Source organism: Coenobita brevimanus, chromosome 88 (assembly GCF_032717465.1).
Source record: "Coenobita brevimanus isolate Jiangsu-jjx chromosome 88, ASM3271746v2, whole genome shotgun sequence".
NCBI lineage: Eukaryota > Metazoa > Arthropoda > Malacostraca > Decapoda > Coenobitidae > Coenobita > Coenobita brevimanus.
Genome location: NC_137041.1, coordinates 10,064,830 through 10,083,250, shown reverse-complemented (window position 1 = coordinate 10,083,250; position 18,421 = coordinate 10,064,830). Strand labels below are relative to the sequence as shown.

The 18,421-nt window shown below is 39.9% G+C and overlaps 1 protein-coding gene across 1 annotated transcript in view; it reads right to left on the bottom strand.

Moving 5' to 3' along the window:
* Positions 1–7,460: 7,460 nt before the first annotated feature.
* Frmd5 (FERM domain containing) overlaps positions 7,461–18,421 on the bottom strand; it is a 43,891-nt gene continuing 32,930 nt past the window's right edge. Inside the window, exons 9-13 of the mRNA XM_080281255.1 lie at positions 17,129–17,346; positions 13,914–14,051; positions 12,547–12,660; positions 10,343–10,453; positions 7,461–8,956 (exon numbers count right to left, since the gene is read on the bottom strand). Coding sequence (XP_080137381.1) covers positions 8,427–8,956; positions 10,343–10,453; positions 12,547–12,660; positions 13,914–14,051; positions 17,129–17,346 — 1,111 coding nt within the window. The 3' untranslated portion in view covers positions 7,461–8,426. The remainder of the gene's footprint in view (positions 8,957–10,342; positions 10,454–12,546; positions 12,661–13,913; positions 14,052–17,128; positions 17,347–18,421) is intronic.

The following is an 18,421-nucleotide window of genomic DNA, read 5'->3' as shown; positions in this document are numbered from 1 at the left end:
GCCGCCCTCTTCTGTGTCACTTAGATCGTTCTAATATCATCATACTCTGCATAAATAACGCACAAAACGGTATTAGCCAGCCGCCACCAAAAATAAATCGGTAAGGAAGAGATGTCAGGGAGTGTCCATGCCCGACGAAAATACAGGGCCAGATCAACACAATATCGTGAGTGTTATCCAGAACAGGATATCCATGTGTGACAATACCAGAGAAAATATTTGGCTGCACTGAACCTAATCCAAGTCTTGCTGAACCTCGCGTAAGCCCACACAAGTTTCCTGGCAAGTTACAAGTGCTATATTGGATTCTGACATTACTTATATACTTCCGTGTGTGTGCTGGGGAAGGGAGGGTGGAGTGCAAGGCAAACATAGAGCTGCTTGTGTGTGTGTGTGTGTGTGTGTGTGTGTGTGTGTGTGTGTGTGTGTGTGTGTGTGTGTGTGTGTGTGTGTGTGTGTGTGTGTGTGTGTGTGTGTGTGTGTGTGTGTGTGTGTGTGTGTGTGTGTGTGTGTGTGTGTGTGGTTCTTCATCAAGTCAGGGAATAGAAAGATCAGCAAGGGGGTCATGTGTCAAAGGTTCCACTTCCCCCGCCCACCTCTTTGCGATAGGAACTTTGGTGAATGAGAGAGGATTCTGTTTAAGTTCGCTATCTAACCTCTGACTCCTAACCTATCCTAACCTCATTAAATTACCTAACCTCACTTCACTTAGCATCACATAAGCTAACCTCAACTCGCTTAACCTAAACTAACCTAACCTATCGTAACCTCATCTAACCTATCCGCACCTAACTTCACATTACCTGATCTAAGCTAAGCGATTCTAGGCAAACTTAACTCCACTAAATTTTATCTCACCTTACGTAATCTAACTTAATCTAGTCTAAACAAACCTAAACACACCTAACTTTAACCTCACCTCACTGCTAACATAACTTAATTACCCCAACTTAACGTATTCTCACCTAAACAAGCCATTATAAAAAATAGACGACATTTTTCAAGTCATTCATCATTCTGATCCCTCGGCCAAGCGCTGCCCATAACTTAGCGATTTAGTGATATATTTGCGGGCGAAAATGCCCCAAGCTGACGTTCAAGTATTCGCCAATCTCCCTGTCGATGCCCGTAGCCCCTGCATATCCCCAGAACAGATGCCTTCATTCCTCTCCCATTTTTTCTCTTACTCCTCCTAATGTCCAAACTTCCTTTCAGCCTCCCCCCTCCACCTCCGATTTGCTCTTCCCCTCCCCCCCCCCACACATCCGTTTTCTCTTTTACCCTCACTCAACCTCACCCATCCCCACACTCATCCATTCTTGACCCAACCTCCCTACCTCATCCACCCCCACCCACATCCAACCTTACGCATCTTCATCCTTATTCACCCAAACTCTAACTCCTACTTTCTCCATCACCTGCCTAAATCCTCCCCATTTTCACCAGCCCTCACCTTCCACGCACCCCCGCCCCTACTCTCACACACCCTCCCCCTCCCAAAACCTACTCCAGCCCATCATCATTCGCATTACCCTCCCCCCCATTTCCCCACCCCTTCATCCTTCCACACCCTCACCTGCCATCTCACCCTCAACTTCTTTTCACCTTTAATTAATAGGCATTAATACTAAGAGAGATGTCCCCTTAGGTAGACAAAAGCATTTGTTTATAGGAAAAAAAAAAAAATCTTCAACCCGAGGAAGTCATTTAGTTTTCTCACTATCTCCTGACTGTTTTATGAATCACAGACAAGACTTTTCGAGTTGGAGAACTTGGACCGCTTTACTGTTATTTCAAGTGTATTCTCCCATAGTATCTAAATATAACTGTTTGTGATTGACCAAATATTGTGTTGTAACATCTGCTGTTGTCTCTTGTCTGACTGAGTAATACACGTGTAAACGTTATTACCTGGAGTTTTAGTGTCCTGCCTCTCTCTTTTTTGTTCTAAGCCCTGGTCTCGAAAGAGGACCCTGCTACAGGTTAGGTGTTTTAGGAATGGGAAGTTGAGCCTTAAACACCTAGCATTACACAGACAAACAGACAGTGAGGAATAGGAGATATTTTATAAGTGTATTTTCCTTGAAAAAGTTCCATTGGGTCCCTGGTGATTCTGAGTTTTTGATAGTGACATGGTTAGTTAGTTAGTTAGTTAGTGTGTGTGTGTGTGTGTGTGTGTGTGTGTGTGTGTGTGTGTGTGTGTGTGTGCAATGGCGTCACCAGGGGTCAGATTTTTGGGGGGCTGTGGCCCTGGTGTAGGTAGAAGGGGGGGGGGGGCGAGCGAAGCGAGCCTATGCAGCTGGAAGGTACGGGGGGGTGCTGTAAGCCCCCCCGGAAAATTTTTCGGAAATTGAGCAGTTTTAGGGGAATTTTTGAGGCCTATAGATGAAGAAAAAGTAAAATAAGGTCTCACAGGCTATTAATAAGAAACTTATAGGACACATGAATATTGATGGGCCTAATACTAGGTATCAGTAAACCTTATGATATAATGTGTACAAGGTAATTGTATAAAGTTCTGCAGATAAGTTTTTCTTAAACTGCTAGTATTATGTGGTGTCATAACGGTTTCTTAGACTTACCATATTAAATTTGATAATTCAAAGAAGCTCAATGTATACAGATATAATTGCCAAGATTTATCTTCCATTACCGGTACTGTGATAGGAAAACAAAGCCATTCACTTTCCCACTCTGTACGTTTAGGACAATATACTTGCAACACTGAGAAATAGCCTAGGCCTAGCCAATTTAAAAATAAATCAATTAAAAAAATCCTGGCCTAAGCTTCATTAAATGACTACTGAAAAAGTTTGATATAGGGCTACTTACATGTCTGAATGGGTTCAGCTTTGGGGTTATCCGGGGTTGCTTCTGGCACCTCATTCCCAATGACAGCCACAGTGCCACTTCTTGGCACTCATCTGAGTCATCTTTGGAGGTGCAGGTGCGAAAGAATTTCCTTATGTCACCCTGTCCCTGAGGATTTTTAGATGACCTTTTCATCACCTGAGTGGCTGATGGCTGATATCCGCAAATGTATTATTGTAGAATAGCCTATAAAAGGGAAATGACATTCAGTTCTGACAGTCGAGTGTCGACTGAACCAAACAAGTACTGCCGACTCTGTGTAAAGTATAGGCTAGATCTCATATCCGTAAAAACAAAAATGAACAGGTAAAGTGAGGTGGCTAGCAATATGCCGGAACGTAGTAACGTCTATACAGCCACTGAAACCAATACAATCAAATAAAGCCGAAAACAACACAGGATTTAGCCACAGCTCACAGACACTTCTCAATGTTTGTAACTGCTGTATTTTGGTGGACCAAGCGGCGGATCGGATTCGAAGCTGGTCTACGGTGAAACCAAGCTACCCCGTTTTGGCGGACCAAAGGATACGAAGCTCGGCCCAATCCAAGGCCATAGAAACCAAGCGCGTCTTAAACATTCCGCCGAGTTCCGATACTTGGAACATTCGAATTTGTGAAAAATTGTATAGATCAGACATTTTAGACTGCATAATCCAATTTTAAAGCTCCGTGATTAATATATACCATAATATATATTGTAAATATATAATAAGTTTGATAAATTTAATACAATCTTGCATTCCGTGTGCAATAAATATATTTCAAAGAAAACCAAGCTTGGAAAAAGTATATGGGAAACTAATATATTATAACTTATGATTTGAGTCATAGGTTTACGTATATTGTGAATAACTTATCACATTATATAGCTATAAATAATATTGTATTAAACTAATATGGATGCACGAATAAAAGTGGATTGGCGGTAGGGGGTTGGGGGAAAGCTATGTGGGCCAATGCCGAGCTGCAAGCATACTATGTAAGCGGTGATTTTTTATTATTATTATTTTGGGAGGCTGCAATTTTGGGGGGGCTGAGTCCTTGATTTGGGGGAGCTAAGCCCCCCCTAGCCCCCCCCCCTGATGACGCCACTGTGTGTGTGTAATTCATCGGGTCGGTCAGGATCACTTGATGGTCGTGATCGTCAGCTTTTACCCTCCCGGAAAGGAGCTGAGAGCTCATATAGTCCGATCTAAGGGCAAGGCTGTGACCTTCACACACACACACCCGTCCCCTTGCTCAAGGGAGACAGTAACCACCCACTTCATCAGTGAAACTTTTCGCAACCTGAGCGAGGCGCGAACTCCCGTCCACCAGTTGGCAAGCGAGAACGATACCACTGCACCAGCGAGCGGTGTGTGTGTGTGTGTGTGTGTGTGTGTGTGTGTGTGTGTGTGTGTGTGTGAAGGAGAGAGAGAGAGAGAGAGAGAGAGAGAGAGACTCATATGAATTTGTAATCTCTTTCTTCGCTTCCTACCCCTCATCACTCCCATCTTCCCTCCTTTTCAATACTTCTTTCATTCTCTCCCAGTCCTTGAATCCCCTTTCTCCATACATCTCTCCTGTTCCTTTTCTCTTTTTACTGTACTGCCTCCTCCTTCACTCCCTTCCTACATACCTACTCTCCAGTCACTCTTCTACTCCTCCAGAGTAAAGGAGTCACCTCTTCAACTCCATACTTAGTTCTCTCTTTTGTTTCAAGTACATGACAGCACAAGCCGCCTTTCAGTGGCAACCATCACCTACACACTTTAAGTAGTGCTTCCTACTTCTTCCTTCACCTTTATCATTCTTCTTCTGTATCTGCCCTCTCTCTTCCAATTTCTCCCATCTTTCCTGACACTTTTTATTACACTTCTTTCCTTTCTAGGTGGCTTTACACCGAGTGACAAGCCAAATAGTTTCCTGGAAGCCAGGAAACCCTTTACAATGCTGGGTGATAACCGTACAACCAACACATATGCATTCCCTATACATCAGCAAGTGGGTTGGGGGAGGGTTAATGCCTTTCCTTGCAGAATCACTAACTCAAAAAAAAATGGCCAACCCTTACAGGATTATGGCAATTTGCTATAGATAGAATTATTTCCTCACTCTTTCATTAGAACTGATTTCATGCAATCAACTAACTACTTTTTCCTTTTATCTTCTGCTTGTCTTTCAACCTCGAGCCTAACCACTTCTCTCTTTTATCTTTCAGTTGTCTTTCAACTTCCAAACCCCACTAGGTGATACAGGTACCCTTGCAGCACCAAACTTAGTTTTAGTATTCCCAACCAAACACTCCCTTTAATCACTTCACAATTTGTCCAAGTTCATTTGTTCCCACTTAGTTAACCTTATCTCCTATCTGTCTATCTATTGCCAGATGCCTTAATCCTTTACACGGGGTGACCACAAACAAATCACCTCCACATCACCCTATCCCCTGCCATTGCACTGCCCTGCTCCCAATTCACACTCCCTTCTCTCATATACCACTCCATTCCATACCTCCATCTCATCCTTGGCCTTCCCCTTCCTCTCTCCCCCTCCACCTCACTCACACTCTCCTTGTCAGTCTCTCACTCTCCATCCTCTCCACATGGCCAAACCACCTCAATGTGTTTTTCACAATGCTTCCCATCACTTCCACATCCACACCACAACGCTCCTTCACATCCTCATTTGTCAGTCTCTCTCTCCATGTGACTCCACAGGTTCCTATCAAATAACTCATTTCCACTGCTCTCACTTTTGACAACGTCCAAGCTTCACTTCCATACGTTAGAGTTGGTATCACAATACTGTACTGTCATGTAATAACTTTTTCACTTCCATGCTCACTTCCCTGTTTCTTATCACTGCCTTCGAGGAACCAGCAACCTTTCTTCCTTGTTGTACCCTTTCAAGCACTTCACCCTCCAAACTTCCATCCTTACTCATCACACTAGCCAAGTACTTAAACGTACTCACATTTTCCATTTCCTCATCATCCAACCTATAACACTACACCTCCCTACATTCACCTTTAGATTCTGTTTCTTACACACTCTCCCAAACTCATCCACCAAGCCTTGCAGCTCCCCTTCGTCTTCACTTAACAACACAGTATCATCTGCAAACAACAGTACAGTTTCCAAATACTGCCCTCTCTCACCAGGGCCACTCCAACATCCACTGCCCTATCTTATATCTCTTTTATAACCCCATCCATATACAGATTGAACAATAATGGAGACATGACACATCCCTGTTTCAACCCAACCTTCAAATAGAAAAACTCACTCAGTTCATTATCCACACACACTGCAGCCTTAGCACCCTCATACATACTCTTCACAGCATTCAACAACTTCCCATCTACTCCATATATTCTTAATACTTTCCACAATCGTTGTCTATCCTCCCTGTCATATGCTTTCTCTAAATCCATGAAGGCCACATAGTACTTCTTTCCCTTCTCTAGAAACTTTTCCACTAAAGATCTAAGAATGAATGTCTGATCAACACAACCTCTTCACTTCCTAAAGCCTCCCTGTTCTTCTTCAACTAATTCCTCTGTTATTTCCCTAACTCTGTCAATAAGTATCCTACCTTATACTTTTCCCTTTCCTTAACTCCTGCAGTTTATATATATCTGCCTTTTCTTTATTTCTCAGCTTCTCCACTTTTAATATTTCACTCACCCCTTACCATCCACATGATTCATTTTCACTTTGCACAGCATATGATAAGATAAACACCACATCTCCCTCAACAATACTCCCAAGCACATCTCTCTATAAATACATAATCATTCATGCTCCTTTCAACATTCTCTTCGTTTCCCTATATATTATGTATTAATGTTAGAAATATGTATTACTAATGAACAACCATTTTTCCTTACTGTTTTCCTCTTGCATTATGAAACAACCCACTACATCATCACAGAGTTGGTGTTTGCTCTCCCACCACAACCTCTACAACCTCTGGGTATTTGTCTTATTACGTTATTTAGTTGGTATCAGGTCCTGTTCTTCTCTTCCACACCTTTATCATTATAAGGTGTATATCCCATGATCAGTGCCACTTTTACCATCTTAAACATAATATACTGTACATGCATTGTGAGTAGATACATTTACAGTATAATAATTCCTTCTGCCAGTCATCTTTCATCAACAAAGCAACTCTCTTCACTCAGTCAACACATGCTCATACATGACCTAACACATTTCACAAATTCCCATTCATCCACTTCCCTCCCTTTCACTTTAGTCTTATAAAGTTATACCATATCATACCTTGCATCCCTGAGTATATTCACTACTCTTACTTGCTACATTTTATTTTCACACCTCTCACGTTTCACAAGGTCATATAAGCCTGCTGTAATTTAATGGGTCCTGTGCAAGCACACCACTTCAACACCCTCTCAGTATCATCTCATGGTTAAAAATATATATATATATATATATATATATATATATATATATATATATATATATATATATATATCCCATCATAAAGAAACCTCTCAGTTATGAAAATGAAACATTCAAGTAACTTGAGTGGAAATTTATATTACAAAAATGAATTTGTAATCAAAGATTATAATTTATACATCATTTAGATCAGACCATTGTATGTACTACATAGTACATATCAGATATCCATTAAAACTGCTTGGTAAAAAATAAATGCTAAACTTTGACTGCAATACAACATGAAATCTGATATTGGCCTTACACAAAGTAGTGCTATAATGAAGAAAAATACTGCATTGTAATAAATCACCACCACCAAAAACACCACCTCACCTTATAAGAGAATGTACTGGGGAGAATCTGTCTCATCAGAGGATTACTGTAATGAAGTAAACAAAAATGAGGTAAAATTGTACTAAAGCTCAGTAACATTATGATTCATGAAGGAAGATTGAAGATCAGTTAAAGAGCACTTACTTCTTTCATATAATGACATTTTTCTTTTTCCTCCAAGAATCACAATGACCTAGCCTGTGGATAGACCTCTAGTATAAATCTTTGTTCTTCTATTGCTATTCATGAACTATCCTTCGTCACTCCATATCATACAGCTGCAAGCAATGAACAAAGAAGCCTGCTGATCTTACAGAAGTACAAGCCAGTTCCTCTGGTAATACTAAACTGTACAATACCTAGGATCTATTATTTCTTTTGGGCAATATATACAGCAATACTGTATAATACTTATTGCATGACACGTTGCAATCTAGACTTGGCTTGCACAATACCTGTACAATACAAGTTCAAAAATTGTAAATGCTTATAGATACTTTGTCTGAGAAAAAAAATCCATTGACTGGCTGTACAGTAAATGGAAGTACTGTACTGAACTATATTGAGGAGAAAATATAACATACTCCACCTCTATGCTTAATACAATACATCTACTGTGCTATTCTGACATTTCACACACACACACACACACACACACACACACACACACACATTCACCCATGATATATGGCTTTCTTAATATTGTCTAATACTGCATAAGAATTTATAAAAACCATAATGAAGCCTGCAGAAAAAGAAAAATATATCTTTAATTCTTCATACCTAGCCATCTTTTTAAATGTTCTTTACTAGGTTGGTAATACTGTATTCTAAGCAGCAGCATTTCCCGTGATGATCTCACCCCCTGCAAAAGGCTTGAATCACTCTCAAACACAAGTACCACTGCACAGGTTAGCACAAAAACAACCAACACAAATGCCACCACAAACACACGAAGGAATGTCTTGAAGCTAAGCCTGGTTATCCTGTTCCGTGACATTCGTTCGCTGCCCGGAGAAAGGTCTTGTGTAAGGGCAAGTGGTGGTATTAATATCTTCTCCCGCCTGGAAAGCATTGCAGCTCTGCTAGGACTTGGTGGACACATATCCTCCTCCTCTCCTCCTACACCTCTATGGAGCTGAGGGGGAGGGGGAGGTGGGGGCCTGGTATTGTGGTGATTTTGGGCTGGTGACATTGGAGGTCCGAGAGTTTCTGTGGATGAGGTGTCCCCAAATTCACTGGTGTGACCTCGACCAGTGTAGTCATAAAGAAGCTGTTGTTGTAGCAGTGTCTCTTCCCCTGAAAATCCAGTCAGATTATCATATCAATCTCACCTCATCCTTAGGTAGAAAAAAAGAATGATGATGATGATGATGGTTAAAACTGCTCATTATGAATGATGATTTTGATTTCCTACTGCCGCAATATTAAACAGCTCAGATCACAAAGCATAGTGCATTTTCACTTTTTACACACCAGTAATGCATTGAGTGGTCCCCCTTAAAATCCATGTCCCAACAAAACTCATCCACTTTAAGGTGGTTGAGGCAAATTACCTCAGAACACTCATAAATAACACTGCAATGTTCCATCATTACACATCAATTATTTACAATATGGGGGGGGGGGGACTACTGTATAGGCATACAAGTATTCTCAAATGCAAAACTCATTACTCTGTGATACATTGCCCTCTTTTAAATTCTACTAAAAAATTCAAAAATTATTTATTTAAACTGTCTAAAATTTACACTGCTGTACATTTCTTTGAGTACTGTACTGAGACACTGACTAGTCCTTATTTCACTATCTTCCAGCACTGAAGAAGGTAGGGCTATATAATTAGTGTAAAATCAGAAAAATACTACTTTAAATGCTGTAATGAATAAGCAAAATACTGTTAAAATAGATAAAACTTAACACCAGATTTGTGTGGGGAGTTTAGGAATTTTTATTAACTAAAAATGACTGGACAGCTTCCATAAAAGGAGGGGGAAAGTATGCTACAGTGCGTACAAAAAAACAGAGAAAACTTATTTCAAACAGCATTGCATGTATTTTCATTTTATAAGATATATTAACATCAGTATCTTAAAAATGATAAACAGGAGCAAAATCATGCTTAAGAGTCACTCTAGTTAAAGAAACTCGAGTGCAGTACTTTCCTACGATTGTGGTGAGATTTCCCCATACAGGATAACAACTGAGTAACTCTGAATACTTACAAACTCCTATCTATAGGATTGTACCAAAGTGGACAAATACTAATAGACATTACAAAAATCATACATATATGCATGCATGCATGCATCATCATTCACAAGCATTTGCATGCATCACCAGACTTACAAGCATAACTCCTAATATTATGTCCCCTGCTGGATGAAAACAGCATTTCAGTGATGACAAAATATGACATCACAGTTTCAGAAAGACTAAATGGTATACAAATATTTTTGTGGTCCTTAGTGGTGGGTAGAGTCATTTACACAATTCACAATAGTTTAAATCCACAGCAAATTAGTATGTAACGTCTAACAGTGTAAAAGGATAATACTCTGAAACAAAAACAACCAAAAATGTGTGGCAGATACATCCATTAATAGCACGCACAAAAACACTTGGGGTAACGTATATTTGCCTTTTAGTTTAACCGTGAGATGGATACCAAACTCATAACCTTACCATGTCCTGCCAGCTCCATATTGCTCTCAGTTACCTCTCCCTCTCTATCCTTGGACTCTTCCTCTTCTCTCGGCCCCAAGCAAGGGTCAAGGCTACTCTCAGCATCCACAACTAAAACAAGCATATGCGCATTATGTTACCTTCAACGGAGCTTGCACCCTTGAGGGAGACAAGGGTTACAATAATCCAGATAACTAGGAATACATATGGAGATGGCTCATTTATTTACAGCAGTAGAAAGGCCCAAAACTTTAGGTAAAAGATATCAACAAATAACTAACAATACACCAATCACTCTAGTTTAACTCCTCCTTTGTATAGCCAATTCCTTTTCACCCATTCATAACAACTCACTTCAAGCTTCACCACCAAACACCACAGTATGAGGACTTTATTTATTTTTTTTTATTATTACCACCAAATCATCCTGATCAATTCAGGAGGGGTCTTTCATACTTAATGGGTTAAGGAGCTATCTAGAGCTATATTGAAAGAAGATCTCTTTCTAAATTTCTTTCAGGCAAATGTAAACTGTCGCACTCACCTCGAGGACCTCTTGCACTCAAGGAGTTAAATATATATATATAGAACTGTTATACTATTCTGCATAACTAATTCACTTCACTACCTGTAGAAAACTGCCTGTTGTTACCAGAAGGTGTTCACCATTCAAGAACATTGTTCAGTTACTGGAGATAATGTTCAGTAATGAGGATATCAGTTTGATGAAAAAAAAAATCTCTACTCACTAAAAAACCCATAGATTAATAAACAGGACACTGATGCATCCAAGGAAATGCCAACACAGAGCCCCAGTGTCATTCATTCATTCATTCATTCATTCGTCATCCAATCCTACATTGCCCCATGAGAAGCGTAGGAGCCCGGAGCTAAGAAAGTTGGTCCTGACATTTAAGATGAGAATGACCAGCCTCACTCATCCCTGAGTGGCATTACATGAGCAATAAACCCCAACCACCCCTTGGATATAAACTTTCACCGGCTCAATCCAATAAACCACCAGGTGCCAAAATTTGTTTTATGGTTACCACCCAGCATAGTAAATGGTTTCCTGGTGTACATGAAACCATTTGGCTTGTCACTCAGTGTGGAGTCACCCACAGGCAGAAGAAATAAGAAAGAATGAAGGAAAGAAAGACAGAAGAGGGAGTCTAAAGTCACCCATAGGCAGAAGGACGAGGAAAGAATGAAGGCCCTAGTGTCACATTAAGAAAATAATAAATCAAGTGTTTCTTAAACTGAAGACCTGGAGGATAAAAGTACAAACGCTGTGTAAGGAAAAAATCTCGAAGATAAAGATAATATACCCAATCAAATGGCATATAAGTCTAATATTCAAACAGCCATGAAACTTCATTTGTTTGCGAAATCTTTAAATCAAATAAAAAAATACAGTACTTGGTAGCTCACAGGCGCATGATTCACTCTTAAGTACTGAAGCCCTGCAAAATGCACCAAATGCAAGCTCACTCTACTCCCTCAGCAACACCATGGCATTGCTTGGCCAACTAGTCAAGAGTTGAACTGTGGATGCAACAAACTTGAACTACAAGCCCTATGCAATTGCCTTCTCACCCTACATTCACTGCCCATTTCATACAACCCAACACTGTCTGCACAGCAATGTTGTTACTTTTGACAAGAATTTCACTGATATGCATATGTACGAAGATGCAGAGTGAGAAAGCTAAATAACAGTATATCAATCCACAACATACGGCACAAGTCAGTGTAATGTGCTAGAGTAATTTTTTTAGAGGGATTCATGTGAAGATGTGAGTTACTTGATTCTCATCAAGTTTAGTTATGTGAGAGGAGGATTTGAACATTCCTCTCTAAAAGAATAAGCTATTATATAGCATTTACTGGCAGAGTGCAGACTGTTGTATTCTTCTAAAATGAAAAGTTAACATATCCTGTACCATGTTAATGTATGACGACCTGATATGAATTATGGTTAACATGAATGAAACACATTTTCACATTAACTATTTGAGTTTTATCATTATGCTTTCCTTTGCAATCCGCTTACTTCTCATCACAAAGTCAAGTTTTAAGCAACTGCTGGATACAGTGTTGGGTATAATCTGTTCGCAGGAAGCCGAGCATGGAACCCTACACTATTCCTCAAAGTCAAGCATGTCAAACTCAAGGCACTGGAAACAACAGAAAATTATACTTACAACTGGAGTCAAGAATGGAAGATGATCTTGACTTGTTCTCCTGAGCTTCCAGTAAAGGCTCAAGAAGGGAGAGAGGAGGCAGTGTGGCTTCTGGGCAGTACGCAGCACCAGGACCTAAGAAAAAAGATTTACGCAATGATAAAACAATTCATCTATTTATCCAACATCCAACCCAGTACAGGATATTGTACCATCTGGAGCATAAGGGCAAGGTGCGCTATGCTACTTGGTCATCACATTTAAAGTGAATGACCTGTCACTACTGCTCCAGTGGCACTTTCACTTCTGCTTTTCCGCTTTCACTTCTGCATTTCCGCACCTCTTTCCAGAATGACTTCCAATTTTCAGAGTAGTTTGCATTCATTTTTCTTCCCAGATCATCATTTATCTGCTTCTTTTTCCTCTTAATTAGTCTTTTTACGTGCTTCTTGCTCTCAATATATTCAGTTCTTATTTCAACTGAACCCCTGTCTGTAACCACTTTAGCCACTTCTTCCTCTTTTCCTCCACTGCTCTCTTAACCTCATCATCCCACCATGCTGTACGGTACAATACTTGAATTACAAGATGCTATTCATTAACCCTTTCACTCCAGTGGCATAATTTTCACCGCTTCTTGCCATCTCCAAACATTTTTAATCATCTTAGGAGAGACTTTTCGAAGTGCAGTTAATAGATATAGCTTTCACTGACTCCCTTACTAGCAGATTTGTCCCCAAGTTCCATAAAATCACTTGGAGGTACCAAGAATAAATCAATGCAAGACATAGTTGAATTGGAGAGGTTAAATTACCATCTTACACAATGTAGAGCAAACTAGCAAAAACAGCCCTTTTATGATCTTTGTTATCACCACTGTATCAACCCACTGCCCAGGCTAATATCTTTAAAATATTACCAATATTCTCTACCATAAAAAGCAAAAACTGATACAACTAAATAAAACATAAAATCACACAAAGACAGTGTCCTTTATTCATTCTAAGGGATTGGAATGGATAATCTGACATGACTGGAATGCATAAGATGACAAAATTTCACTGCAACACATGCTTGTGAAATCAGTAAAAGACTCATTCTTGCTGTTCTCAGCATTACTCTCCTGTATTTGTATGGAAAAGTCAGGGACAAGTTTTTGTAAAAATATTCCACAACATCCATTTCTCACTGCCCTCCACTGGCTAACCTTCCTAAGCTGAGAGACACCTGATATCTTTCTTTATCTGAAATTATTTGCCTCTGCTATGATGCATCAAGGATGAAGGCAGAAAACATTCCATAAGTGTTGAGCTAAGAACAGTGGAATGTTAAAACTCAGGTCCCTGAAAGCATACATTGCAATCACAGCCACAATATCCTAAACTCACCTCCACAACCACCATTTACATGATTCAGTCCATCAGTCGAGTCTTGAGATCCAGTATCAGCACCACACAATACATCCTCGTCCAAACTACTGCTTCGGTCTATGTATGGAAGCGGGCGATGGACACGACTTATTACCGCTAAAATGAGAAGCACCAAAACGATTAGGGTTCGTATTCTCGTGGAGTTAGGAGACCTTCAAACACCTCTTCCCTAACTGTTTATTTTACATAATACACCTTTCTGATCTCTTGTATAGTATTTAGGGTTAATTAATACTGACATAAATTGCACATATAACATAAAAAGAAATAATAATACAACATATGAAGATGAAAACTGATAAAGAAGAAATGCTAGAAGGCCTCTTCAACCAACAAGAAAACGGACCTAAGTGTTGTTCGAAATGCAATAAGAGCGCTGCAGGTAATAATGTTCCTTCCTGGAATAAGAACTATACTATGAGCAAGGGTGCAATAAGTTAGAATACTACTACTACTGTACAATATAATACTGTACAGTGAACCAACAAGCTCCAACTATCCACAAAAGAGCACATTTTCTAAATATCCAACAGGCTTATTTAAGATCATCTATAGTGTTAAATCAACCGCTGAAAAAGATGATATGGAATGCCTGGGGAAATGGGCTTCCCAAATTATTAATTTCCTAATCACAGAAGCTTACCATACCCTTATAAAATTCTGGAATCACATAAATACTCAAAAATTCAGTCAGATCATTATTTAAAGAATACTTTGGTACATGCAGTAGCCTCAACATAAATTCCCATTAAGCACTACACATAAAATGGCATTTTAATTTTGGTCCTCCTCTCACAGTCCTGTTTTCCACCCAATATTCCACTTTAACTACCCACACAAATTAAGACCTTCCTACCTTCTGTCCACTGGTTTTATCACTTACTACTTCTCACTAAAACTTATGAATCTACAAATGTGTCTTTGGTGGTCAGAGGGATCTATGATTGGCTGGTGTGGCACAATCACACCATGTGCTTTGTGTGTGTATGAAACACTGTGCATATAAAAAAATAACCTAAAAGGCATTCATAACATGACTGTGCACTGTTCTACATGGCAGGTGAAGGGAAAAACTAAGGGAGATGTGTGCAACAGAGCCTTACATCACAGGATACAGTCTATGTCACTCGAAGAAAGAGTTTACAGAACCCAGCCTGAGTTTTATAGTTTGCAAACCCACCTTTTCTCTCACTCTGGACAATAACCCATCCATATAGACAGTAACAATGGATATGACATACTTTGATCAAAGAAACCATTGTTATACCCTTTAATATGCTGAGGTACTTTTACTGATTTCCTACAGCTGTCATGCTGCATTTTTGCATTCAGTAAAACCAAGGATGAGATAGAGGGATGGAGCAGAGAAATACATGAGTGAGGGGTGTGTGAGTTGGAAAGAGGGCAACCTAATGGCAGAGGAAAGGATGACATGGAGGCGGCTTGTCTGAGGCTACCCCTTACAGGATTAAGGCATCTTGTTATTGACAACTGAAGTACTCTGGTAATTATAATGGCTAAAAACTTCTCTTTGTACACTCCATCAGAAAAGAATTGGTCACATTCTGTGTAGAACAATCTGACACCATAGATGCTCAGTACCCTGTACTGCAAATTCTTATTGGCCCTATTTCAAGTTAGTACCCACGCTTACATGAAGATGCAATCCAGTAATGTATATCACTTCCTAGTGACAAATTTCTAACTTATACATAGGAAGTATTGTTATTTCAGACTCTACATATTCACATGAAAATAGATTAATCTTCTTGGAATATCATGAATTGTATATACTACTTAGGATACCATTAGACCTCTCCTGCACAATGCTATAATATTTATCATGTGCACTGACAGAGGGATGTGGTACTTCACTGTTAAGCACTTAGTAAGCAGCCTCATATCTGTCTCTGTCTTGATGAAGGGATGTGGCAGTCTCAATGCCTAGCAATTACTCATATCCTGCAAGCACCTCTTATCTTCTATGGTATAGAGATTTCCTTTCTCCTCTGCACTGTGTCCCTACTGGAATCAAACAGCCTTGCTTTGGATCTCCTTATGCCATGAGAAAAGTGGGAAATTAAGTCAAGATGATGACAATTATGAAATGTTAAGCAGTACCAAATAATTGTGAGCCATTATTATTTTTACAACCAACTTGGCAAACATTGGTGGTTTTTGTTATATCAACCAGGTGGTACTAATAATGTGGACGATCCATATTCAGTGTTGCACTGAACTTCTGTGTACGGAATGCTTGAAGCATACAGCAGTACAGCATATTGCAATACTGCTACTTCGAGTCTCTTCTTACACAGTTTTTGGGACTGGAAAAAATCACACATTAGAGAAACTTGCTTATGATGAATTGAAGGGCTTATGGGAAAAGTAATCTGGGACCAGACCCCTCCAAATCTTTAGAATTATACTCTCTCAAAACCCAACCTTCTGCCAACTGTTCTTGACAAAAGTTGTCCATCCATCCATCATCCAATCCTACATCACCCCATGAGAAGCGCAGAAGACCGGGGCTAGGCAAGTTGGTCCCGACATTTAAGATTCAAATGGCCAGCCTCACTCATCCCTGAATGGCAGTACATGAGCAATAAACCCCAACCACCTCCTGGATACAAACCTGCACAGGCTCTGACTGGAGCACCTTAATTACCCACTAAACTACCAGGCACAATAATTTAGTGTTATGGTTACCACCCTGCAATGTAACTGGTTGTCTGGTGTACAGGAAGCCATTTGGCCTGTCACTCAGCGTAGAGTCACCCATGGGCAGAAGGAAGAGGAAAGAATGAAGGAAAGACAAAAGAGGGAGTGTAAAGTTACCCGTAGGCAGAAGGAGGAGGAGAGAATGATGGAAAGAAAGACAGAGGAGGAAGGAGGGAAGAGAGAAAAGGGCAGACACCCAAAGCAGCTCTACATCAAGTGAGTGGATGGTAAGCGCTCCAACCTACCACACAGACCAATGGGTTTACATACATACCTGTACCACCATTTATGTATGAGGACAAAAACTTACTTATTTACATGACGCACATGAAGCAGTAACGAACTAGTACAATGGAGAATTATTTTTGTCTAACTGTTTCTTACAGCATTGCAAAATGCACAGACAGCTATCTGTATCAAGAACTGCACTAAAATCTAAACATAACCCCTACCATCATAAGTGTCAGAATCAGCAGGCGTAGTGGGGAGGGATGTGGATCGACCAAAGTTCCTGAGTGAGACCCTGTTGACTGGAGGGGGATCCCGTAAGATGCCTGAACTCTCTTCCATTACCTCTCTCTCACATCTACCGGCATACCGAAATCTTGACCCACGAGAGAAGAAGGAACCTCCCGTCACCACTACTCCTTGCTTGTTGGAGTTCTCTAGGCTGTGAGGAGATAAATAATATCAAAATCCATTCTTCACCAAATCCTTTATTACCCCTAAGAGAGTGTAGGGGCCTGGGGTTGGGCTACTCAGTCCAGGAACTGAAAGCAAGGGTGACCATTCACTTGCTTCTCCCCTCAAAAAAAAAAAAAAAAAAAACTAAATGAAATCCAACCATTATCATATTTTTTCAGCCATCATGAATGTTGAGTAAATACTGCATGATTTCTTACAAGAATGAAAGATGACGAAGAGGAAGGATCACAAGACGAGATTTTATTTCAAGAGAAGGAACAAGTGTTGTTACTTGACCATAAATGCTCTGGCAGCTTTTTAAGGGTATGGAACAAGTAGAAGTGAAACAAAATCAACATCAAAACCTATGACTTCATTCAGGATAACCACTGTCATGTGAAATCCATACAATATTATCTTCTTAAGCTGATACCTAACCCATCGTTTTAAATCATGTGACTATCATAAGGTAAGACAATACAAGAAGAGTACCATTTTCAAAGAGGTGGAAACGAAAACTAAGAATGAGATAGATTCCAGTTACTGTATAGTACAGCTTAAAGCCATAGATCTGCAGTATGCTATAAGATAACAAATAAGAAATGACTCATGTTATAATTTAATGCTCATAAGTGGTTCAACATCACATCCCTATAACAAAACTAAAATGCAAACACATACTAGCGATAAGTGTACTAGTACTTCAATAATGCTATCATTGCTCTTTTACCAATATGCTATTACTGTAAAAATATGATTACAGAAAACAAATGTCTATCTACCTTCTATCTATCTACTGTATGTTTATCCACCTATTTCTCATCCATCCGTTACTGTCTCATCAGGAGCACAGAGGCTGGAGATCTTAGTCCAGACACTGAAGGCAAGAGTGACCAGTTGCTCATCCCTGAATGGTATTATGTGAGCCCTGACCATCCCTCGGATGTACAGTACAGTAATCATTTATGGACCACATCCAATTGAAGCACCTTAACCCACTACACAACCAGGTGTTCATTTGGCTATATGGTTATTACCCAACATGGTAACTGGCTTCCTAG